The sequence below is a fragment of the Trachemys scripta genome, chromosome 1 (genome assembly GCF_013100865.1).
Source record: "Trachemys scripta elegans isolate TJP31775 chromosome 1, CAS_Tse_1.0, whole genome shotgun sequence".
NCBI lineage: Eukaryota > Metazoa > Chordata > Testudines > Emydidae > Trachemys > Trachemys scripta.
Window position 1 is genome coordinate 155,339,698 of NC_048298.1, and position 24,348 is coordinate 155,364,045.

At 40.9% G+C, this 24,348-nt stretch overlaps 1 protein-coding gene across 5 annotated transcripts in view; it reads right to left on the reverse strand.

The window, feature by feature from the left end:
- Positions 1–24,348, reverse strand: part of CBLB (Cbl proto-oncogene B) — a 194,667-nt gene that overhangs the window by 56,506 nt on the left and 113,813 nt on the right. For all 5 annotated transcript variants that reach the window (XM_034790499.1, XM_034790511.1, XM_034790493.1 and 2 more), the window contains 5 exons: positions 19,894–20,015; positions 16,964–17,101; positions 15,235–15,322; positions 10,802–10,933; positions 5,674–5,877 (listed from right to left, as the gene is read on the reverse strand). In XM_034790499.1, the coding sequence (XP_034646390.1) occupies positions 5,674–5,877; positions 10,802–10,933; positions 15,235–15,322; positions 16,964–17,101; positions 19,894–20,015 (684 nt within the window). The remainder of the gene's footprint in view (positions 1–5,673; positions 5,878–10,801; positions 10,934–15,234; positions 15,323–16,963; positions 17,102–19,893; positions 20,016–24,348) is intronic.

The following is a 24,348-nucleotide window of genomic DNA, read 5'->3' on the forward strand; positions in this document are numbered from 1 at the left end:
GTTTGAGAGCCTGGGAGGGAGGGGGAGCAGCGGCACGTGAATCAGCTGTTTCGCGCGCCGTGGCTGCTCGGGATCTCCCCCTCCCTCCCGTGTTTGAGAGCCTGGGAGGGAGCGGGAGCAGCGGCCACTTGGGGTCTCCCCCTCCCTCCCGGGTTTGAGAGCCTGGGAAGGAGGGGGAGCAGCGGCGTGCGAATCAGCTGTTTCGCGCGCTGCAACCACTCGGGATCTCCCCCTCCCTCCCAGGTTTGAGAGCCTGGGAGGGAGGGGGAGCAGCGGCGTGCGAATCAGCTGTTTCGCACGCCGCAGCCACTCGGGGTCTCCCCCTCCCTCCCAGGCTCTCAAACCTGGGAGGGAGGGGGAGACCCCGAGTGGCCGCGGCGCACGCGCTGCTTCTCCCTCTCTCTCCCTCCCTCCCTCCCAGGCTTGAGAGCCTGGGGGGAGAAGGCGGGGCTGGGGATTTGGGGAAGGGGCCGGGGGTGGCGTAAGAAAAAACGGGGGGTGGGAATTGTTTTTGCTTGGGGTGTCAAAAATCCTAGAGCCGGCCCTGAGCACAATGCCTCCTGAAACTCCCCAGTTGCTCTCAGACACTGTGAACTATGAAGTCAAAGATTTTCCAGCTCTTTGGTATAATCTTTGGATCAAAACTACAATAAAATAAGCGAGTCATCAAGAAGGCACTGACCTGTGAGGAGGCAGGAAGTTAGCTAAGGTAAATGTTTGAGTCCATTTTTTTCCCCATTGTTTTCTCTTACACATTGTGTCAAAGTTGAAACTCTAGCATTATGGCAATACAACATTTCAGAACATAAATGTCACCTCAATTAAGATTGAATTAATAATGCACAAACAATAGTTTGCCATCAGTTCAAGGGGAAGTAAAAAACCCTCCAAATCCTTGAGAGCCAAGATCTTTAGGTCATGCATGATTCATTAAACACACACTTACTCATCCTCTGTACAGAGCCTGCTCTCATGACAAATTGCAGCTTTCAGTCTTGCTGACTTCTCGTAACTACTCGGAGGACAACAGTGTGAACCAAAGTCAGTTTTTGGTGCATTGAGACAACTATCAAATTAATTCTAGAGAACTGCAGATATCCCCAGACAAAGTAACTTTTCACATGGTTTTGGAGCAGAAAATGTGCCCACCGCATATTAATTTACTTTGACCTACTAAAATCTGTATGGAGCTCCTATTCTCTTAGTGCTTTCCCCTCTGTGGTTTACCATAACAGTAATGTTTTTATTCAGCTGATACAATTATCCTAGCATCTATAAATCTAAATTATTTTTTCCTAACCATAAACTCTATTTGGACTTTTTTCCTGTTTTGTTTTATTTTATTTTTCTCAGCCAGCCTGCAAATCAAGCCAGGTCTGGTGAAGATAATATGGCAGATAACTCATTTTTATTTCAACCATTGTGACAATGGAGTACTAAAGATTATTCCCAACTTCAAACCACCTATTGGAGAGTCAAGTATCTTCTTTACAGGGATTATTTATTCTAAATGTAAAAAGAGAAACAGTGTTTTATGTTTACCCAGACCTGTATCATACACATTTATAAAGGTATATTCCCTGATATGCATCTAAAGAAGATAAAGAAAGAAAAAAAAAAGGTCAGACAAAGTTTAATTACAACAAACAAAACACTGGTGAGAAAAGGAATGTCGCAAGCAGTGACTGATTTAGTTGTTCTGATTCCATGGAGGCTCCATAGCCTAGAGTCACAATGGACACAGCATTACCTCCCATCAGCATTTCGTAGTGATGCGATCTAATGATCTCAACACACCTTGGAAACATTAATGAATTAAGCTTCCTGGTGAGGCAGACAGACTAGATGAACACTAATTTTATTGGATCTTTCAACAGACTTTAGTACAACTGATGCTGAGGATTCATTTGCAATACAGCAGATCCTCAATTTTATGAGCACCAATCTTACAAAAGACCAATTATATGAACCATTTTGATGTTGATGAACAAGTCAACATCCCTTCACATTCCATTGCCTTAAATGCATTGGAAATTACCTTGCAATGGTTCAAAGATTATGAAGAAAGTGATGTAAAACATCATATGGCTTATGCACCACACCTGCTGTAATTTTGAGATGTTCAATTTTATAAACCTTTTCAAAATTATGAATTTCTCAATACCCAATTAGTTTGGAAAAATAGGAGCTCTACTGTACCTACCTAAGATGACTGGATCCACAGAAAAGTGAACTGTTTATTCCACTCATTCCTTTAGGAAGACCAAGGTGGTTTGCGATAAGCAACTACACTTCCTCCCCACAGAATCTCTACTGAGAGGTTCTGGGGGATTTTATCTTGCCACCTCCACCTGGTCAAAACATGTATGTCAAAGCTGCTAGGTCATGGTGAGCAATTCTGCATTGCAGTATCATCAATGCTGCTTCCTTACTGCACTATGATTCTGTGTTCTCTTTGCTTCCACACTGCTCAGCAGCAATAGGGCTTTGGAAGACAGATGACTTACCTTCAATACAGATAAGATGGAGCTGGCAATGGTGGTTGGAAAATATTGCATGAGGGAATCACAAAGGCTATAATGACTATTTCCTCAGCTTAGAGGCCTTAGCAGATTCCCCAAAAACAGTTCCAAGTGTTTAACCATCTTTGGCTGGCCAGAGACTGCAGACTTTGTCACAGTACACAGGCCTTTCTTACCTCTAGGCTGAACAACTGCAATGTGCTCTATTCAGAGTTCCCAAAGGAGACCACTCAGGAGCTTCAGTTAATGATGAACGTGCCCACCCATCCTTTCTCAGAGCAGGATGATATGAGCATATAGCATCTGTGATTCATATTCTATGCTATCTCATAATATGCTTCCAAGTGCAATTCATGGGCTTCATCCTGGTGGCTTAGGTCTGTGCTTAGCTCTAAGACTGCCTCTACTTCGATACAGCACCAGGATATTAGTGATCAAACAGAATGCTCTTGCTGTTTACCCTCAGGGATGAATGCCAGGGGCAGTTGAGCCTTCCCAGTGGAGTGGACATATCTCTGGAAGTTGCCTCCGCCGGTGTGCCTGCCACAGCTCACATCTGGCCACTGCTAGGACATGCGGCAAGATAGTTTAAAAATAAAATAACTGCAGCGTTCTCAGCTAGGTGAGCTTTACTGGCCAGTGTGTGATTTAGGACACAGTCAATTTATTAGCTCTTCAGGGACGATGCGTTTGTGCTTTAATTTAATGGTGCATGAGTAGGGAGCTATGGAGAGGCAGCCCCTACAAATCCCTGTAATAAATGAACATGTGTGAATGAAGTAGTAAGAGCTAGATTTATGCTGCTGCATTTCATATTCACAATAAGTACCCTAAACTTGCAGGAGTCTGGATCAGCAATGTAGATTTGACTTAAAATCCCATATATTGGGAGGCCAACCAACAAATTGAAATAATAAGACAATAGAAAAAACACAATAGTGTTAGTTAAAGAAAGCAAGTATCCCAATGCAGCAATATTCTACAGCAGTAAGAAGAAAGTCATTACTACCTTATGTGATGTCCTGCAAAAAGCAAACGGATCATAGTGATTTTAAATTTCTAGGAGCAGACAGAAGGAATGGGTGGTCACAGTTCAGCCACAGAGATGGGAAGAACAGTAAAATCGGTTTCAGTGCCTATAAGCTGCTCTTCAATTTTCTGGAAATACACATGATCTGTTCTGAGACACTTACCTTTAGAGTATGGGAAGGCACATGCATGGACTGGCTGAAAGAACTAAATGAATGAGTTTACCATCTCATCTCCACTGCACAAGCACCTCAAGTGACATTGTGCAATAGAGCCATGAGGGACAGAGCCATCATGTAGCCTCAAACACATTAAAAAGCACTTACTGAAACCAATAAAGAATGCAAAAAGAATAAAACCTATGTAATGCCACAGGGAAAAGTGTTTCTTCTAACAGGCTCAGAAGAAATGTTGAATATGAAAAGATTTGAAGAGAGAAGCAAACTTTGAAAGAGCACTACCAAAAGGCTCTGTATAAACCCTGAAACTGTCCCCCCCTCCCATCCCCCAACCTTGCAGGGACCTTGGGACTCCCTCTCTCTTGCTCCGGAACTGTGTGGATAACACTCCAGACCGTTCCTGTAGCAGCTGCATTGATAGATTGATACTGTATTGATAAAAGTGGTTGAACCATGTCCTGTCTCTGGCTTTGCAACCCAGGAAGACTTGGAGCAAGTGCAAAAACCACGGGGAAAAGGGTATTTGCACCCCTTAACTGGCACTGAATCCAAGCAAAGGCCTCAGTTGCAAGAACACCTTCCAGATCAAGAGGGAACACTGGGCTGAAATTCATCCAACTCACTTTACAATTCTGCATTTTCCACTTGAAACTTCAGGGGCAAACAAGAATGGAAAAAGGCTGGAGTCACTTTGGAAAGAATGTTTCCAGTCTTCAGAACTAAAATGATTAGCATCTAGCCTTTGCTGAATGTAAGGTAAGATTCATGGGCAGTCGGGAGGATGAATTTGAAAGCTTTTAAAATACTTTTAAAGCAACAGAGTGAAATGCTGAACACAGACTATTCAAATTAACTAATCTAGTTTATGCCTTGCTCTTCACTGTACTATATACTACTGTAGGGTACTTAATGGTTTGTGATTGTTTTTTAATCAATTTATCTCTGATAAAAGCTTATTGTATTATACCTGGTCATAAAAGTAATATTATGAAAGCCCATCAACTTAAGGCTACAAGTTCTTTAGTACCACATACAGCAGTTAGGGTATGGTTGGCAATAAAAAGGCAGAGAGGTGGTGGTGAATAGGTTCCCACCATCAGGCAGTTTTTCAACAGAGAGAGATAATGATGCTTCTGACACAAGAGGTCTGGAAGAGTATCAGAAATGGCAGATAAAATCCAAAACATACTGTATGTAAATGAGGACACTGATTGACATACAATCTGGGATAAAAGAATGGAGTGCTCTTTAATAAAAGCAAACACAATGATTGGGAAATGATAAATTAAGATGTTATAGGTTGAAGAAATAATTCCAAAATGAATATTTGATCTAGTATGTGGCCTTTGTACAAGGCTTTGTAAAAAAAAAAAAAGCCCATTTTAAAAGACAGTGATGCAAAAAAGATAGCATTCCATGAGAGTACCTGGACCACAGTATAGTAATAAAATCTGAATACTACCAATTTAAAATAAATTGGCATAAATGTTTAAATAAAAAAGCAGTAAGGTCCACAATATCCAGCCAATTATGCCAAAAACAAGGAGTACAAAGGATTCCAACTAAGGTCAATGATTAAGGGGGAGAAGAGCCAAAGACAAACCTGCTACAAGTTGATATATTTTTTAAAAGCCTAATACCAAACCAGGGCCAGATTCTTAGCTGGTATAAACTGATGTAGCTCCGCTTTACTCAAACGAGTTAACCCAATTTACCAAATATGAGAAGGTGACCCATTTTCCCCATTCAATAGACAAGAATATTCTACTCTTGTTTCGATTCATTTTTATGGCTACAGTTTTTATGAAATGCATAGTGCTTCACCATCCTGACATCTATTCAGTAAACTACAAGAACTTTTAATGTGCAATTACACTGCTCACTGGTTACTACAGATTTACAAATGTATTTGACTCAGCATGATGCAATTGTTAAACATTTACCTTTCGTACTGAAGCCAACCGATTCATCATTAAAGATTCTTCTCTGTCATCATCATCGTCCAAGTCTAGCATGGGCATACTAAAACTATCTATAATACTGCAGCACCTGGAGTTTTCATCCCTTGGATCAAAAGGGTCTACAATTATTGGTTCAGTTCCTTTGATTTCACATCGGCAGAAAGGACAGCCCTGACCATCAGATTCCTGCACAAAAACAAAAGTATTCTTTTAGATAGAGGGTCATATCCTTGTTTATGCTAAGGTCCCTCTATTGGATTCTGTCAATGTGTAAAGAGGTCTTGGTGCAAATCAGAAACACGTCCACAGATATTTTACTGGACCAAGTAATTCATTCCTTCCTTCCACTACTGGCCTGAATTTTATACATACATACATACATACATTTTATTTAATTTTTTTATATATATATAAAAATATATAAAAAACTAATATATTATATATATATTTATATTTATTATAACATGGTCATTATTGCAAATGAGTTTTTTTTTTTTAGTTGACTTTTAAATAAAATAATCATCAAAACATAACAATTCTCTAAATTGTTAACTTAAAACCACCAAAATGCCAAATATAACACTTTGCCTTTTAGGCTTACATTTCAATGCTCATTCACAGATAGACATCAGAAAATCCAAAACCATAGTTCTCAGTGATGTTTGACTGCATTGTTAACAAACACATGAACAGAAGCTTTTCTGTTTGTTACCTCTGCAAGAAATTAGATCAAGAGCTTTTCATATACATTATTTTTGTGTGTCAGTCATCAAAATCTTTGATAAAACATCTCTAAGAAATGCCAAGGTAGTATGCCAAGTGGCTTTCAAAGAGCCAGATTCTGTTTGCCTTTCGCATTTGAGTAATCCCATAGACTTCACTGGTGAGTAAAGCAAGCAAGATTTGGCCCTTCAACTTTTTAAAACTCTAACGGACAAGATCACATTACAGAGTAGCAGTAAAAGTAACTTTAAAAAAAAACTGTTTTTGACTGGCATGATGCATATGTGACCACTACTGCATTGTATTAATTCAGATCTGCATCTGAACTGTAGAAGTTGAAACTAATTTGATTTAAATTCAGAAATTATGTCAAGGTTTCAGAGCTTCCTATCTATAATTTTGACACCTTTTATTTGTAACGTTAGATAAAGAGTTGGCTAAAGAGTGATAAGGGCATCAGTATTAACTCACCGCTTACAAAACACTATCCTGAAAGGCAAGAAAACTAGAGTGCTGCATCATGACTGCAGTAACTCTTTTCCCCAAGTGCTTCCATTTACAAGCTTAATGCTAAATTTCACTTCTGTATCTGAAGATCCAATACATTAATTACTATGGGGAGTAGGCATGTTACTCACTGACTAAGCAGAGTTATGTAAAGCAAGCATGGATACTTATCCTTTAATGCGAAATAAAAAATAAATAAAGACTTTCATCCGTGTCCTATTTTCTGAGATAGTATCCCACACATTCCTTGATTTATTGGGCTGACATTAGTACTAGGGCCCAAAATCCTAACCAGTAGTTTAAACACAACTTCATTTCGAGGGAATCTCTTTTGTGGTTGGATCTATCATGCATTCCTATTACTTTTCTAGACAACTAACATGTTGCAGAGCAGCCCCCCCCATCCCCCTCCAAAAAAAGTTTAATTACTACTCTGTTTTCTCTACCTACCTACCAATGTCAGTAGTTTGCACAGCGGACTGTAGACATACTATGTGCCCCACCTAGTCAGGGGATGCTTCCGGTCAAACTAGTTTCTCTTCGCCAAGCTAACTAAACAGTACAAAGTGTCAACATTTTTCATGTACAAAACTGCACATGACCATTGTGTTGCTGAATATGAGCAAAAACTTTTAATATTAATATACTGTACAAAGTAATACACGCGCATAGTATTTACAAATTCAACGTACAAACCCCTATTCAGGAAGATATTTAAGCACCTACCTTTAAAAGCACATGGAGTTCTCCTATTGAAATCAAAGGTCCTACTCATGAGCTTGAAGTTCAGGGTGTGCTTACATATCTTCCTGAACAGGGTCCTACAGACCCTAAAATTGAACATTTTTCTGACTGCAGTCAATTATACTATAAAAATATATGCCACAAAACAAAACCGTTTTACATAAATGGTAATACCAGGAGACACAAGTATGGTGCATCTCAGAAATAATCAGCTAAGAAAACGGCCTTGAAATATGTAGCCTTTCACCTTCAGTTGGGTTACCATATCTCATAAATAAAAAAAGAGGACCCTCCACGGGCCCTGGCCCTGCCCATTTCCTCACCCCTACCCCCGCCCCAACTCCGCCCCTTCCCCACCATAACTCCGCCCCCTCCTCCCTTCCACTCCCAGCCAGGGGGAAAGGGCTGCCCCAGTGCTACCAGCTTCAGGGTTTGCTGGGCAGCCCCCAGACCCTGCGCCCCCAGCCAGCGCTTCCCCAGCGCAGCTGGAGCCCGGGAGGGGAAGTGCCCAGCCGGGGGCGCAGGGTCTGGAGGCTGCCCGGCAAATCCTGAAGCCAGTAGCACTGGGGCTTTAGGCAGCCCCTATGCCTCCAGACCCTGCGCCCCCAGCCGGGCACTTCTCCTCCCGGGCTCCGGCGGCGCAGGGTCCGGAGGCAGGGGGCTGCCCGAAGCCGGTAGCGCTCGGGCAGCCCGGCTCTTAAACAGAGCCGAAGAGTCAGGGAGGAGCAGAGCCGCCATTTTCCCGGACATGTTCGGCTTTTTGGCAATTCCCCCCGGACGGGGGTTTGACTGCCGAAAAGCCGGACACGTCCGGGAAAAAGAGGACGTATGGTAACCCTACCTTCAGAACACTGGTTTCAATCGAATCCAATTTGTGTTGAATGTAAATTGTCATCTAAGTACCACTGGGCTGCCTTTGTGAAATAAGTTGAACTAATTACTTCTGATAGCATTTGTGGCCATAACACAAAAGAAACCATCACAACGGTCATCATTGTTGAAAGTCTGAGGAGAGATGCTATGAACTGCATGGAACTACAGTGGTTACCATTATACAGTCAACAGAAATATCTCCCTAGGCCTAGCATCCCTTGCATAGTTATACCATAGAAGTAGCCCTACAGAACAGGGTTGGTGCATGCTAAAATGGCAGTGCTTGTACTGTACTTGGCTTGTCAGAGAATTCCATTTTCCATGACTGCCAGTCTGCCCTCACCTTTTCCAAAATATTAAATCATGTCTAGTAACACAAAAATAAAATTACCATCAGCCGAGCTTTGCATGCTACAATAGTAAATGAAAACAAGAAGTGATATCTACACATGCCAAAATATACCTACCCATGCATAAACATGTATGTAGCTATGTTATTGCAAAAACTGAATATGCAGCTCCCATACTCTGCATAAGTTTAGACGTGATGCAGAATAATGCAATTTTGTATACATATACACTCCTAACAGAACAGACTGTTACAGTTCAGAAAAAATAGTTTTCTGGGGGGGGAAGAATTGTTAATGACCCTTTTACAGTCTGTGTAATGTAAAAGTAATAAGCTAAATTAAAGATTCCCGAATAAAAGACTGTTGCAAACTGACTTCCACTGTATCATGTTTAGCATTCTATGAAGATTTGAAGTTGCTTATTCAATTTATTAAAGAACACAGATGTTTCACTAGGAGGGAAAAATGTATTGGAAATCTCTCCTGAGGCATGTCTAATGAGCCATTATGACAGCAATTAAACACTAACCCACTGGCAGCCTGTAACAACTGACATTGCTACAGTATGTTTCTTCATCTTCTCATTAATTATACAGGAGTTAAATCTGCAATGAAGTTTGATTAAATTGAAAATGTAATTGCTAATGGAAGAAAAACCCAGTGCTCATTTTTTCATTAAGAGTTGCCTTGCTAATGATTACACTGTAGCTGGGAATCTGAAAAAGATTTCTGATCAGATTTTGAGCCAGAAGGAGCTCCACTGAAGTTAGTGGGGGTATGCCGGCATAAAACCAATGAAAATGAGAGACGAATCAGGGCCTCTATTTCTATTCTTCTTATTCATTATTTGTATTACAGTTGCACCCCAAGACTGGCACCTCATTGTGGTACACAGTGTATGTACAAACACATTAAGAGACAGCAAAACAGAGACAGAGGAAAGATGAGGCAACTTGCTCAAAGTAGTAATACTGAAAAGATTCATTTTCAAAAGAACCATCAGGAGAAATCCTAAAGCTGTGATCTGTAATGAGGAATAACCTCTCTCTGCATTTTTCAAGGGTTTGCAACCCGCTCTCTCTGCAATTTTTTAAATCATCCTGTTTATTAAATATGCTGAACTAAAGGCACTAATGCTCTTTTTCCACAGAACTGATATAGTGTGGACAGGAGCTGGGCAGCCTTCCCCAAATTGTGCCACCACAAGCTCTTTCCAGCACATTCACTTCTGTAAGTGAGAGAATAATTTCACAGATGGCCAACAACTGTAATAAAAAACCGTGGAGGTGGGTTTTTGTGATGCTGGCACCGTCCACTGGGAAGTGGACCGAGATCATGAACTCATTTTTCACAGGCCAATCACTATCAGAAGGTAAACGTGTTGTTACTACCATCATGAGTGCAATCTGAACCACTGACCTAGTGGTTAAAAACTCTCAAACGCATTTTGTCCCCTCATTCAAGTGAGCTGATCACTAGGGAACACTATAAGACCTCATGCATCACAAAACTCTGTACAGTCAATTATGTAACTCCCAGCTGCTGCTTGCCCTCACCTTTCCGTCAGTTCACTTCATAAAGCAACCCACGTGGTTGAGTGGGCAACCAGGGGCCCAGCATTCATCTCCTCACTAGACCCTGATCTGGCAAAAGGTTTCTAATAGCAGCAATCAGCAAATGCAGTCACCAAGCCACGCAGCTCAGATGCTAAGGATTCCTGTATTAGCTTTCTCAGATGCAAGAATTAAGCCCATAAATTGTACTGAGTTTACCATTTTAAAAGTGTATCACTGGTTGTGACCTCATTGAATGCCAGAAAAGGATGAGGTGAACAGGAAAGACACACTGAAAACAGCAAGGGGAATAATAAAACAATCCATCCTTATTGTCTGCTGCTTGAATTATGACTGTACCTGCCATGCTGTAAGACAAGAAGTGCACATGAGATGTCCACAAGGCTCAATCTTCACATCTTTATCATTCTCTGCACAGATTTTACACAGCTGGAAAGTGGAACCCATTTCACAGTACAATTCATATTGTTCCTGGAACAAGAGAAAGTCAAGGTCAGTGTCACTAGTATGATCAGTAAATAGTGAAATATGCTTAAATACTACTTATGGCAAGCACATTATACTGGACTTCCCACCTGGCTTACCTTTCTTAGTAGTACACAGCACTATTGTAACATCTATTTGACAGCCATATGCAGGTTACAGACAATCCAATTTTTTTTTTTGCTTCTTAAAAAATACATTTAATAGTCCTGTTCTTCTAATGCCATTTCTATAAACATTATCAATAAAATAAAACTTGTGTTTCTAAATTATCTCACTATTAGAAATATATTCAAATTATAAAAAAGGAACATTTATTAACTCCATCATCAACTTTTAGGACAACAAGTTACTTTGGAAAATTTAGGGGGGACGGGTCCAGAATCTAATAATAAGTTTCATTAATAAAATCAGAAACATGAAAAAAACCTGGATTGCACAGCTCTGTTCCTGGCTCTCAAGTTTTATGTGTGTCAGTAGCTTTGACGTTGCTTTAACTCCATCATTCCACAGCTTGGAGTTTGGGAAGCTGTGACCTGGCTTCTCCACGTAATCTGTTATTACAGGGGGCTGTGCCTTTCTCAATCGTTATTTCAATGCCAAGGACAGGTTACTGCCTTCCTTGTTTGTAATTTAGAAGAGGAAAATGAACAAGGGTCTGGAGGTCACAGGGGAGGATGAATAGGAGGTAAATTATGACTCATAGTAACAGTGATTTTTATGTAGTTTATTTTTAGTGTGAATCTAGTGCTGATGCAAACTGCTAGGCTGACAGCTGTGAGGAGCCAATTCCTTTATTTAGCCACAGAACTGATACAATACGGTCAATGGAAACGTGAGCTTCCCCAATCTGCCCTCATGTGCCTCAACACACATACAGAGAGACCACCCCTTACAGACACGCTGAAAACAGCAAGGGGAATAATAACAAGGGGAATAGCGTAACAAGAGAAGCTCATTCTGCACATCTCATTCAGTCTTTAGCCTCCCCGTAAGAGTGCCAACGTGGGTGCCATCTGCTATGGTGATTATGGGGATGTGCTCACCGTCTATTTGGGAATGGAGATTGAACTTCATTTCTTGTATGCTGCTGAACAATAACTGATGGCACAGACTCGCTGAATGGCATTTACCTCATCCCCTCCCACCTGTCTATTTCAATTGGAAGCTCTTGGGGGAAGGAGTCTCTTTCTAGCACTGTGTATTTGTTCAGTAATCATCATAATGGGGCCCTGATCCCAGTAGAGGCCACTAGGAGCTACTGTAACACAAATAACTCAAGTTTATGGCTTCATGGTGAGTATTTGGGTAACGTGCGTACCAATTTTATAGCTGTGTGTGTCTGGAAGTATTATGTGTGCTCGCTGTGCTGTTGGGGCGGACAACGCTGCCTGACTCCCCAGGCAGCCAACTGTAACATACTATAAACTGATGACTTGGGCAAGTGTGTATAGTGGGGAGGGATAGCTCAGTGGTTTGAGCATTGGCCTGCTAAACCCAGGGTTGTGAGTTCCCTTGAGGGGGCCACTTGGGGATCTGGAGCAAAATCAGTACTTGGTCCTGCTAGTGAAGGCAGGGGGCTAGACTCGATGACCTTTCAAGGTCCCTTCCAGTTCTAGGCAATAGGATATCTCCATTAATTTAATTTTAATTTAATTTAGTTCTGGGAGATTTTTGCTGATTTGTGCAGGTGAATGAAAGGTGTGTGTGCTGAGGTGAGAGGCTACATGTATTTGGTGTTACTCTGTGTGTGTGATTGTGTTCATTTGTCGTGGTAGCAAAAGAGTGGTGTGTGCTGCAGTGATGGAGTGTGTGTGTGTTTGGGGTCATTTTGTGTGCTAGTTCAGATGATTTGTGTCTACAGGTATGCTGGGAGATGTGTTGCCCTGGGAGGTTTCTGTTTAGTTGTGCAGGAGGTGAATGAGGGGTGTGTGCTGCAGTAAGGGGCTATTGTGGGTCCTGGTTGTGTTGATTTGTGTGGGTGGCAAATAAAGGGGCATGCTGCAGTGAGCGGCTACTGTGTGGGGGTTTGTGCCTGGGGGTTGTGCTGGGGAATTTTGCATTGATTTGTGCAGGTGGGGAATGTGCTGTGGTGAGGGGCTGTGTTAAATAGAGGGGTATGTTGTGTGGTTATGTGGGTGGTTTTGGAGAACTATGGCAGTTGGGCCAGGTAAATTGGCTGTAAAGTGAGCATGGTGATTGGTTGAGTTACCTCTGATATCACAATGGTCTAGGACTCTCGGCATGGCATAGATACATGCTTTACTGCAGCTATACACAGCCTGGGTGTAATACTTAAGGTCAAAATGACTGTGAAATTAAAAATTGGATGATAACAGACCACAAAGCCCACTGATGATTAAACCTGGTGATATTCTGAACAAAACGCACTCAACCATGCTGGTAGCGGTTTCCATCACTTCACACTGACTCAACGGACATTCTATCTTCAGAGTGATAAGACAGACAAGATAAGACAACCCTGGAATCTTTATATATAATAGATGAAACACAGATATAGCAAAAGATTCCAGAATTGAGAAAGGGTCTGAAGGTTGGCAGGCAAATTATTTACACTGTGATACAGTTTTTAGTACTAAGGAAAGAAGGTACACAAGTTTAGGAAAAATGGAATAAATTAAGGACCCAAGTCAGATGGCAATAAGGTACTGGGAAAAAGTAAAGAGCATGCCCCAGACTCTCAGCTGCCGTCAGTACGCACCAAGCACAGTTGTGGTGCTTCCTCACAGATGAGCCATGAGCAGCAACTTGCTCCTGGAGCCAGTTCTACATTACCTGTGTCATAGTTTCTAGTAACCCCAGTGGTGTTCTAACCTACACCAGTTAGGTATGCTTGAAGGGATCCCGGGTTCATGGACAGCAGAAGCATTCCAGCCACATCCCCAGTACTGCAGAAGGTGATTGGGAGGGTTCTAGAATAGAGCCAGCTATGCTGGATTTATGCCACCTAGGGATTCCCTCATACCAGGGGAATCAGCAGCAGTCAGTTAAACCAGCTTTCCAGCTGCCAGAGCCAAGCAATGCAGCTAGAATAAGAGGTGAGGATTTGCCCCTTTGACTTCAACATACATCAAGACTGACCTTTGGAGAAGAAAGGAACTATGCAGAAGAGCAGTAGGGGGTTCTTAAACGATCAAAAAGGGCAAGAATTTTGGGCCAGGTGGCCTTTTCCTGCATGTAAAAACATCTACATAGCTCTAGGCTTCATTCTTTCAACATTAGTATAAAGAACACAGGGAGAAGAAGGGTGTCAGCCTTCTGGAAGCTTCCACACATTCCTCAGACAAACAATCATTTTAGAAGGTCTCCTACTCAGGGATAGACATTTTAATAATGCATTCCCACTAATCCGACGTGTTGCAAATAACATTTTTCTTCCTGTAAATTCTGTAAACGTGGTACACAAACAGCATTTAGAACTGCCAAAGACCCAATAGGTCATCTGGGCCTTCCTCTGCAGTCAACGCAAGAATATTTCATCAAACATTGTATAAAGTTGTGTCTGGTCAATATAAGCGCTTTCCAGCTCTTCCACAACTTCCCCGGAGACAATCCCAAAGTTTATAGATGTCGCTGTCAGGAAGATTCTCCTAATAACTAGCCTATAATCTTCCTTTCCTTCTAATTGTGTACCATTGTACAAAGGGGTATAATTCCCTTTCCTCTAGTTTCAAATATCTGCAGACTGGTGTCATGCCATTGCTAAGCCAAACTATACATATATTTAGGTATTTTAAGTTTCCCAAATAAGTCATTCCCTTCAGCCTTTTAATAATGTGTTCCTTTCCCCTGAATTCCCTCCAGTTTGTACAGCACACACAGGGGAAAGTAAGACACACACTAGGAAATGGTAACCTTCCGATAATACCCCATGTACTTTCTTTCTGCAAGCTCTATACAGTTGGATATTCTGACTTCAAAGTGACTTCCAAGCCTTACTTTACTTCCCAGCCCACACATCACTATTACACAATATTAAACTTCAGAACCCTTCAGCACACAATGTACGAAAATGTTTAGCAGCTGTGAAAATTTCCCCCTCCCAAATCATAGTTAAAACAAAACAACTTAAAAAAAAAAACAAAAAAAGAGAGACATCTGAATTACCATTATCTTTAGATTTTAAGACTTGCCATCCAATTCTTTTTCAAACCCCTTTTTGGTCAACCACGTAATCTTAATGTTTCTCTAATATTTTAATAAAAACTTATCACTGGCGGATAGGGCACCAAGCAAATAGGGAACAGAATTTGTAACATGCAACATACCTGTGTAACTTTTATGTGATCATGTGGAGTAGGTTCACATAATCCTGTCAGATCAGGATTATAACTTCGTCCATCTGGGTACAGATAGCTGAATTACACAAATTATTATTAAGATTTATATGCCCACAATTTTCATGGTTAAAGTAAATCTATGAAATTCTGGATAGTCAATAAGGAAATATTGGATATTGATTAAAATGTATTTTATCTCTCCTGAGCATACTCCCAATTTCTTTGAACAACTGGCAACTGGTTAAACAGAATTGAATTATACTAAAATTATCCTTGGCACTATCTTAGGTCATCTTGAAACAGAATATGCTTAGTTGGGCCCGCATATCCACACAGAGTCTCAGTGATCTCAACACCATCTGCATAGTTCTAGTTGCTCAGTGTGACGCATGTAGCTGAGAATTCAGCACAATGGAACACAAATGATAGCAAGGGAAGAATACTGTATCTATGTTTATATTGAAGTAAATAATGAAAAGAGACTATATTTAGAATGCATGGTGCATGGGCTTAAAATGAGAATAGCTAGGGATATTAAAATAGTAGGGTAAGGAAAAACTATTTTGATGTTAGTTAAGGTTCAATTGAGTTTCATACCGAAAGCAGGGATTCAACCTCATTGTGACATGAGTTATTTAAAACACCCACCCACCCACCCACGCCTTTGAAAATCAGTTTAATCTCATCTGGGACCATATATTAAAATGGATAACTCATAATGATATCATTATTGCATGGTGCTACTAAAGGGCAGAGTTAAAGTTGCCTGGGTCTCCTGACTGGGTATTTCCATACCTTAACATATCTGGGTTTAAAACACTTGGATTTGGGATAATTACAACATTCCTGTAATGCACTCACCCTAAATGACTGATATGTATACTCAACCTTAACTCTATTTTTCTGTTGTTCTTGTCTAGAAACGTTATAGTAGCAACAATAAAACACTTCTTCTGTTTTACAAGACAGGAATCCTGATACTTTGCTCAGATAAAGCCACTTAGCATTCAACATTTTAAATTATCCTTTTAATTGAATTAATTGGGTGATGAAGTAGAGCAGCAAACTTAGATTTACTTTTAAAAGTAATCCAAAAGTGTAAAAACACACACCCCGCAAGAGTGATACAGATGCCTATTTGTGACACTCAGCACATAGAACCGATGTACTCTTAGAAAAGTTACAATTTTGCACAGAACTTTTACATTCCTGAGACCTCTATAAAAAGATCAAACTTCTTAGGGAAAACCCCAGAAAACCTGAAGTTTGGTGCATGCGTGCGCAAACGCACATGCACACACACAAAATTAAAAACTTGGGACATTTCTGGCTTACAAGGCATAGGCAAAGCTATCAAATATATTTAATATCCATTGTCCAGTATTACACAGGAGCAATCAGCAGAACTAACTGCATGATCAGCTTACGCACTTGTGACTTTTATATTAAACAAACTTTAAATTATAACTCCCCAATCTCATTTCCCCCTGGAATTTATCTGCCATAAAATATGGTCAACTTTGGTTAACTGCATTACCTTGAAATAAGTGTCTTATAGATGAATAAAAATAATAGTCATGGATTTCCAAATGACTACAAAACAGCCATCTCATCTATTACTTCTAATACTTCAAAGCATCTTTTGATGCTTTAAATTATGAATTAGCAAAGCAATACATCAATATTTTATAAAATGAAAGTTATCATTTGTACTCACAATCCCTCCCGGCTGCCATCAATTAGAGCTTGAAATAAAGGCTTATTGTGAGGTATAGTCTGCAAAATGTTTCCATCACCAGTTACGTATCCAATGGCCCACTGCCCCAGTCGAGTGCAACTCAGTCTGAAAATGTAGCTGGAGGACAATGGGTTACAAAGTCAATTCTAACAAAAACGCTTGGCAAAACAAATGGAAAGGAAAGGTGGTCTTGTGGTTAAGGCACTGGATTGGGATTCTGGGACTTAAAATTCACTTCAAAAAATCCTGATCAGCCCCAATGTTTATATAGCCTATTTTATTCTGAAGTACTGTACTCAGAAGAGCTTCTCTGATAACATATATACAGCATGACTGAAATTCAGCCACTTTTGTATAGAACAGGTGGCAGCCAGGAGTACAAACCATGCATAGCACATTGCACAATAGAAGAGAAAGGAAAATTATAGGCAAGAATGCGGGAGCAAATTCTTGCTCTTACTAAAAAATATGGAATCTTCAATGTCAGACAGCAACTCAGTTTTTAATTGCTCAAACAGGAAAACCAGCCACAGAGAGGTGATCGGATTTGTAGTGTGAAATATCACTGCTGAAAGTTGTACCTCCTCCACAATAAATATAAAATGTGAAATTCTGGCCTTATTGAAGTTAATGACAAAACACCCATTGACTTCAATGAGGCCAAGATTTCTGGAGGAGTAACTTGTTTCTATTTATTGGCTTTTGAACAAAAACTTAAGAATTGCCAGAACGTTTTAAAGTGAACAAACAAGCAATTTCACTTTATATCAGCTATTTCTCTCTGGAAGGTTTAATATTTCACGTAAGTAACCTAACAAGTTCCCTAGTGATACTAATCAGAGAGAGAGAAGTTGATCTTAAAATTAATTCTATGTAACATGGAACATTAAAGCAGCTTTGGATAAGATTTTCTTTTGAAGTCTTCAGTTCAAGATTGGATGCCTTTCTGGAAGATATGCTTTAGCTAATCACTAGTTATTGGACACTTTAAAGGGATAACAATTAAATTCTATGGCCTATGTGCTACAGGAGATCAGACTAAATGATCTAATAATCCCTTTTGGCCTTAAAAAAAAAAAAAAAAAAAAAAAATCTAGGAATCTTTTAAAGACTTTTTTTTTCTTTATAACCCCACAGTCATTATTTTTACTTCATTAATGATCAACTAAAACACACTGCTCTGAAAATCATCATGACATTTTTATTTGGGTTTTATCATACGTGCATGAGATCAGTATCATCTTGTTATCTAAACTGGTAAAGCAAGATTCCTTTACAGGCCAGGTAACAAGATATAATTTAGGTTTTGTTAAAAGAGAAAATCCAATATTGGAAATTATTCTCCAATACATTCCCCTCATCCTGCCAATTTTCAGGAGATTTCTTCGGTCAGACACAAGTGTGCCCCTAAAGAGTTCGAAATCTAAACATTAGAACATGAAAGGTGAGAAAAAGAAAGTGAAACTGGCTTAGTCTGGCTGGGACAGTCCCTTTTTTAAGCCCTATCCCGGCTGTCCTGACCTTTTGGGCAAAAGCGGGCATTTGTCCCATTTGCTTATGCCAACTGATGATCAGTTCAGAAGAGCAAACAGGACAAATGCCCAGTTTTGTCAAAAAAGCGGTGTGAGGGAGAGCGGCAATGCCAGCTTCGCAGGGGTGGGAGGAGAGGCCGGGCTCAGGCAGGGGTATGGCTTGAGCGAGCAGCGACACTAGTCCCAACCCCATGCGAGGGGCAGGCAGAGCTCGGCAATGATGCCAGCTGAGGGGTGGACGACGCAGGGCTCAGGCAAGGGGCTCAGGCCAGCCCGCTGTGTGGGGTGGAGGAAAGCGGGGAGCCTGGGCTAGCCCCATGCGGTGTCCCGTTTTTCCTTTGGGAAATATGGTCACTCTAAACTGGCTAGAAAACAACTGAACAAGAATGAAGTGACTCGTATTTGCATTTGCCAAAACTGAGTAAAGGGGAAAGCACAAATAGTACAAAGTATAAACATAAATAGTGAAAGTTAGCTCAGCTGAATAATTCAATAGGTACAGTAACACAAGTTATTTAAAATTACACACACACACACACACACACACACACACAAATTTGATCCTTTTTAACTTTGTCAATGTACAGCTCCTCTGATATCAGACAATTACTGATGAGGCAAGTATGTGCTTTTCACACAACATATTGTAAGTAATACTGATTAAACTACAACAGTGGCGCTGGAACACTTTTTACAGTGGGGGTTCTGAAAGCCAGTGGTCCCCAAACATTTTACTTTGCACCCCTTTACCCATCCACGCCCCCTCTCCCCAGAGCTGGGGCCAGGACCAGGTTGTGGCTCCAGGAGCGTGGGGGGGGATGCAGATGAGTAAGGGGGTGCAAAGTAAAAAGTTTTGGGGACCACTGGCTTTCAACACAAGTTGTCATTTTAAACCCCAGATGCATGATCGGTCATTCCCCATGTTACTAACTCTCCTGATGTTATCCCAAGCCTCAAGATGTTGTTACTATTTATTTATATTAAATAGATCCATTTGGTGTTTCTTAAAGTGAGGGGAATATCTCAGCATTTTCTCAAAGTAAGTTTCTAGCCCTTGAGGGTGCAGAGAAAAAAAGCTCGAGGCCTGACTCTTGTTTTTTGAGCATTCGGGGTGGCAAAACTGCATCCCATTACAAAAAAAAGGGCTTGAAGTTTGCTTCAGCTACAGTCTTTATATAGAAACTGCTACATATTCGAGATCATACAGCTTTACTTTGACAAACGGAAAAAAAAGATGTTGGCTAATCAAGTTATGAATTCACTTCCCCAGAACCAGACAACAAATGGATGTGACCCAGGAATATGGATTCAGTATAATTACTTAGCTTTAGAGGCCGCAATTTTATTTGTAAAGCAATAATCAGTGAAACCGCTTACCTCCCAGGTTTGGTGCTGTATTTCTGTAACCTTGCTTTGACTTCATCATATGTTAGGAATGCCATATACCCAGGGTGTGTCACAGCTAAGAAGTTCCAGTTCCTTAAGATTGAACCCCAAGGCTAAAAAGAACACACAAATATCCAGTTAGATAATTATAAGTATGTGTTAGAATAAAACTCAAGACTACTTGTGACAAAAACTGAAATTATTTCAGACCATTTCACTTAAAATGTAAGTATCTGATTCAATATAGCTGTTTAAGGCCCTGATCCTTCAAAGACTTTCACATGTGCTTAACTTTATGCATTGTGAGGAGTCCTTCAAAGTATCAAGTTAAGCACGTGTGTAAGATTTTTGTAGGATCAATATCTCAGGGTTCAATGATGATAACATATGTAGTCGCAGTAAAGTTAAGTGTTATGACATAGTAAGTGTTTGCAGAATTGGGTCCCAAAATAGCATGGAAAGTCTCTCATGAAAGCTACACAGTTTGTATGAATGCACAGCAAAGAAGCATGTTACAGCTTTACTTTTTCATACAAGACCCTGCATTATTATACTAAAAGACTAAGTCTAGTGAAGCACTGATTGTTGAACTGTCATCCTTTTTATTATTCTACACTTCTTGATCCTGTCAGTTGTCATACTAGTATTATGGCCAGGGAATGAGATGAACAGTGACAGTGTTACTTTCAGGGTATTGATGAATTATCATTGCCACTTCACTTGAGTCACAATTACTTCAAAGAGATGGCACTGAAGCACACCTGACATGCCACATTATTACCTCAATCAAAATAAAACATCTTTTATTTAGGTATTTCAGGTACAAACATAAAAATAGTGAGTGTTCAACAACCAACATTTTGAAAGACAATAGTGCCTCTAAGTGGCTAAAGGATTTGTGTGGGGGGGTGGGGTGGGGCATGTTGAGGAACAGAACAGAAGAGGGAAATCGGGATGAGACCGTCTATCTTGAGACTCTATTCAACTCTTTCTTATGCAAATTCCACTTACAGGTGACTTTTTTAGAAACATGCTGCTTGTGCTAAGAAAGTGGGGATAAAATGTGTCAGTTATGAAGGTTTTTGTCAGCCTCTCTCTGCCACAGAGTAACAATTCTTCAGATGAGCTCTCCAGTTCACAAGTCAAACAGCTCTTAACCACACTTAACCTCCCACTATTTAAAACAACAGAACACAAACATTTTTATTTAGAACTTTTCATGTTGGATATTCCAAGATGAAACTGGATTTTTTAAATAGATGCCTAAGAAAGTTTAAATGCTTTCAATATGATTAATTTCTTTAAAAATAAATTTGCACAAAATGGCACATGCAAGAGAATTCCATAATCCAAATGCAATGCTGAGAAAAGTTCTTGCATTTTGTCAAACTTCAGTTTTCCTCCCTACATCCTTATTTTCAGTGAGAGCAGAATCCAGAAGTTGAATGCCATCATGCCTAACCAGGAGGAGAAAGTTAGTTGTAAAAAAATTAAGGGAAGAAGGATATGCAAATACCTTGTACTACAAAAAGACTATACTTCGTGGGACCAGCTTACATTGACAGAATAAAGGCTCTATTGTTTTAAAGCATCCAAAATGTAAAATACCAACTGTAGCGCTACATTTATAGTGACGCTCTTGCATGGGGAGAAAAAAAAAAGCAACTTAACTTTTAACACTGTTGATACATATACAAAGAAGTTAGAGAAGTATCTTAAAAATCTGGGGAAGTATATGTAGCATCTTGGCCAGATTCACGGCCAGCATAAATTGATTTCAATAAAATGACACAGATATACAATAGCTGAGAATCTCACCCCTCTAAGGCAAGAGTTCTCTCTGCTTCTTTTAAAAGGATTGTACTTAAATTAAAAATTAGCCAATCTTCTTTCCTTACATAAATTGGTCTTGCTGATCCGCTTTATCTAATAGTAAGCAAGGTAATGAACCATAGAGGCAATGCTCAGATAATATAGTAAACAGAAACTAATATAATCAGTTATTTGTTGGTATATGGATCAAAGAAAATAAATCCTATTTCAGACTGTCAGCCTCAACTCCGCAGTGTAACACAATCTACAAGACACCGCAGGGCCAGAACAAAATATATTTCTCAGCTCACTGCCTTCCGTTTTCATAATTATAGTTAATATAGAGCAAAAAGGAATGTTTGTGTCAGATTTGTAAGCAGAGCAGGAAAAACAGGATAGCTTTCTTACAAAGAGTAATTGTATGTTACCCCAAACTATATTAATTTATGGTATAGTTAGTAGGAGTGTTCCTCTTAGAACCTCTTGTAGTCAAACCTCCAAACCAAGGTTTGGGTTTGTTTACTGTGATCCTAGGCACCCCTGTATTCACACCCTACACCGGGGCGGGCAAACTTTTTGGCCTGAGGATTGCATCGGGTTTCTGAAGTTGTACGGAGGGTTGGTTAGGGGAGGCTGTACCTCCCCAAACAGCCAGGCATGGCCCAGCCCCCACCCCCTATCTGACTCCCCCTGCTTCTCACCCCCGACAGCCCTCCCGGGACTCCTGCCCCATCCAAACCCCCTTTTCCCTGATGGTCCCCCAAGGACCCCTGCCCCCTGACTGCCCCCCCGGGACCCCTGCCCCATATACCCCCCCTTCCCTGTCCCCTGACTGCCTCCGGAACCCCCGCCCCTGACTGCCTCCCGCCACCCAAACTAACCACGCCCCTTCCTGACTGCCCCCCGGCACCCTTACTCCCATTCAACCCCCGTTCCCTGTCCTATGACCACCCCAACCCCTATCCACAACCACGCCCCCTGACCGCCACCACCGAGAACTCCTCTGCCCCCTTACCACACAGCCTAGAGCACCGGTGGCTGGCGGTGCTACAGCCACGCTGCCCAGCGGGAGCCAACCACGCCACTGCGCAGCAGAGAGCACCAGGTCAGGCTGGGCTCTGCAGTTGCGCTGCCCCAGGAGCTCACATCCCTGCCGCACAGAGCATTGCGCCAGCGGTGCAGCGAGCTGAGGCTGCGGGGAAAGGGGAACAGTGGGGAGGGGCCGGTGGCTAGCCTCCCAGGCCAGGAGCTCAGGGGCCGGGCAGGAGGGTCCCGTGGGCCAGATGTGGCCCGCAGGCCATAGTTTGCCCACCTCTGCCCTACACACTACTGCAGTATTTGTACAAAATATGTTTTGTGAGGTATTACATCAAAGCTAGTAACATGCTAGTTATCAATATCATTGTAAAATGAATGTGCTAACCATATATATGAAGTTATGAATTCTCTCTATATGATGTTACTGGAACATGTTTAAGACCTAACAGTTTAGCCTAGGGAAAGGTGATAAACACATCTGTACTAGATAAAGGAGTGTGGGTTTACCTCAATTTACATATTAGTCAAACAAAAGTACGACGCTAAACCTGCCTGAACTCGAGAGACAGAATTAACATGGCTCCTGCATCCTAGAGAGACTCAGAGCCTGAATCCCCAGGAAGCCTTCCTGACTTGTAAGACAAAGGCAATCCCTTAGGGAACAGAGAGAGAATCTTGTGACATCCTGTATCCCATGTTCACCATATTTATAAGGTTATGATATATTTTGTACAAAGTATGCCTTGTGAGGCATGTGAAAACTTAATCTACTGAATATTAGTATCCTGTTGAAATGTGTGTAACATTACTGCATATAAAATTATGAGATTTTGCTATATCATTGTTACTGAAAAATGTTGTAAGTTCGGGTAACAGTTTTCAGAGACACACTAGCAACCCCAGACAGGTATCAAAGTCAAGTGGACTATCGTTTACTTAAGCAGACATTCTTCAGCAACGGAGAGATGTAAACAAGAAATGTACATTTCACCCCAGATATGGTTCAGATCTCAAGTACACAGGGAACTGTTTGTCTACACCCCGGCAGGGGGTAATCCTCAAAGAAAGGAGGAGAGTATAAAAATAAGAGACCGTGACCTTTACGTAACCTCTCTCTTCCTCCCATCTCTCTGCTCATGACAATGACTCTCGAAGAACTGAACAAAGGGGGGGCGGGGCGCGAAGGGAAGAGTGGTCCCAAACTGGAAAGAGATGCAGCATGTGAAATGTATTACAGCTGAGGGTGAGGTAACCCTTTTTTGCTTTTTAAACCTATTAGCCTTGGTAAAGTTTAGGAATTAATTTGTGTGTTTATCCATTTGTTTCTTTTGTAAGCAATCCTGACTTATATGCATCTCTACCTGTAATCATGTAATATCTATATTTCTTATCATTAATAAACTTGTTTTAAAGTTTTATCTAAACCAGTATAGTTTGGTTGAAGTGTTTGGAAATCTCGACTTCAGCTGGTGCATAATCATTACCCAGTGTTGGAATGATGGAGTTACTATGAGCTTATACTGTCCAGGAGGGTACTGAGCAGTGCAAGATGCACATTTCTGGGGAACAAGGCTTGGATTAAATATGTGGGTGTCA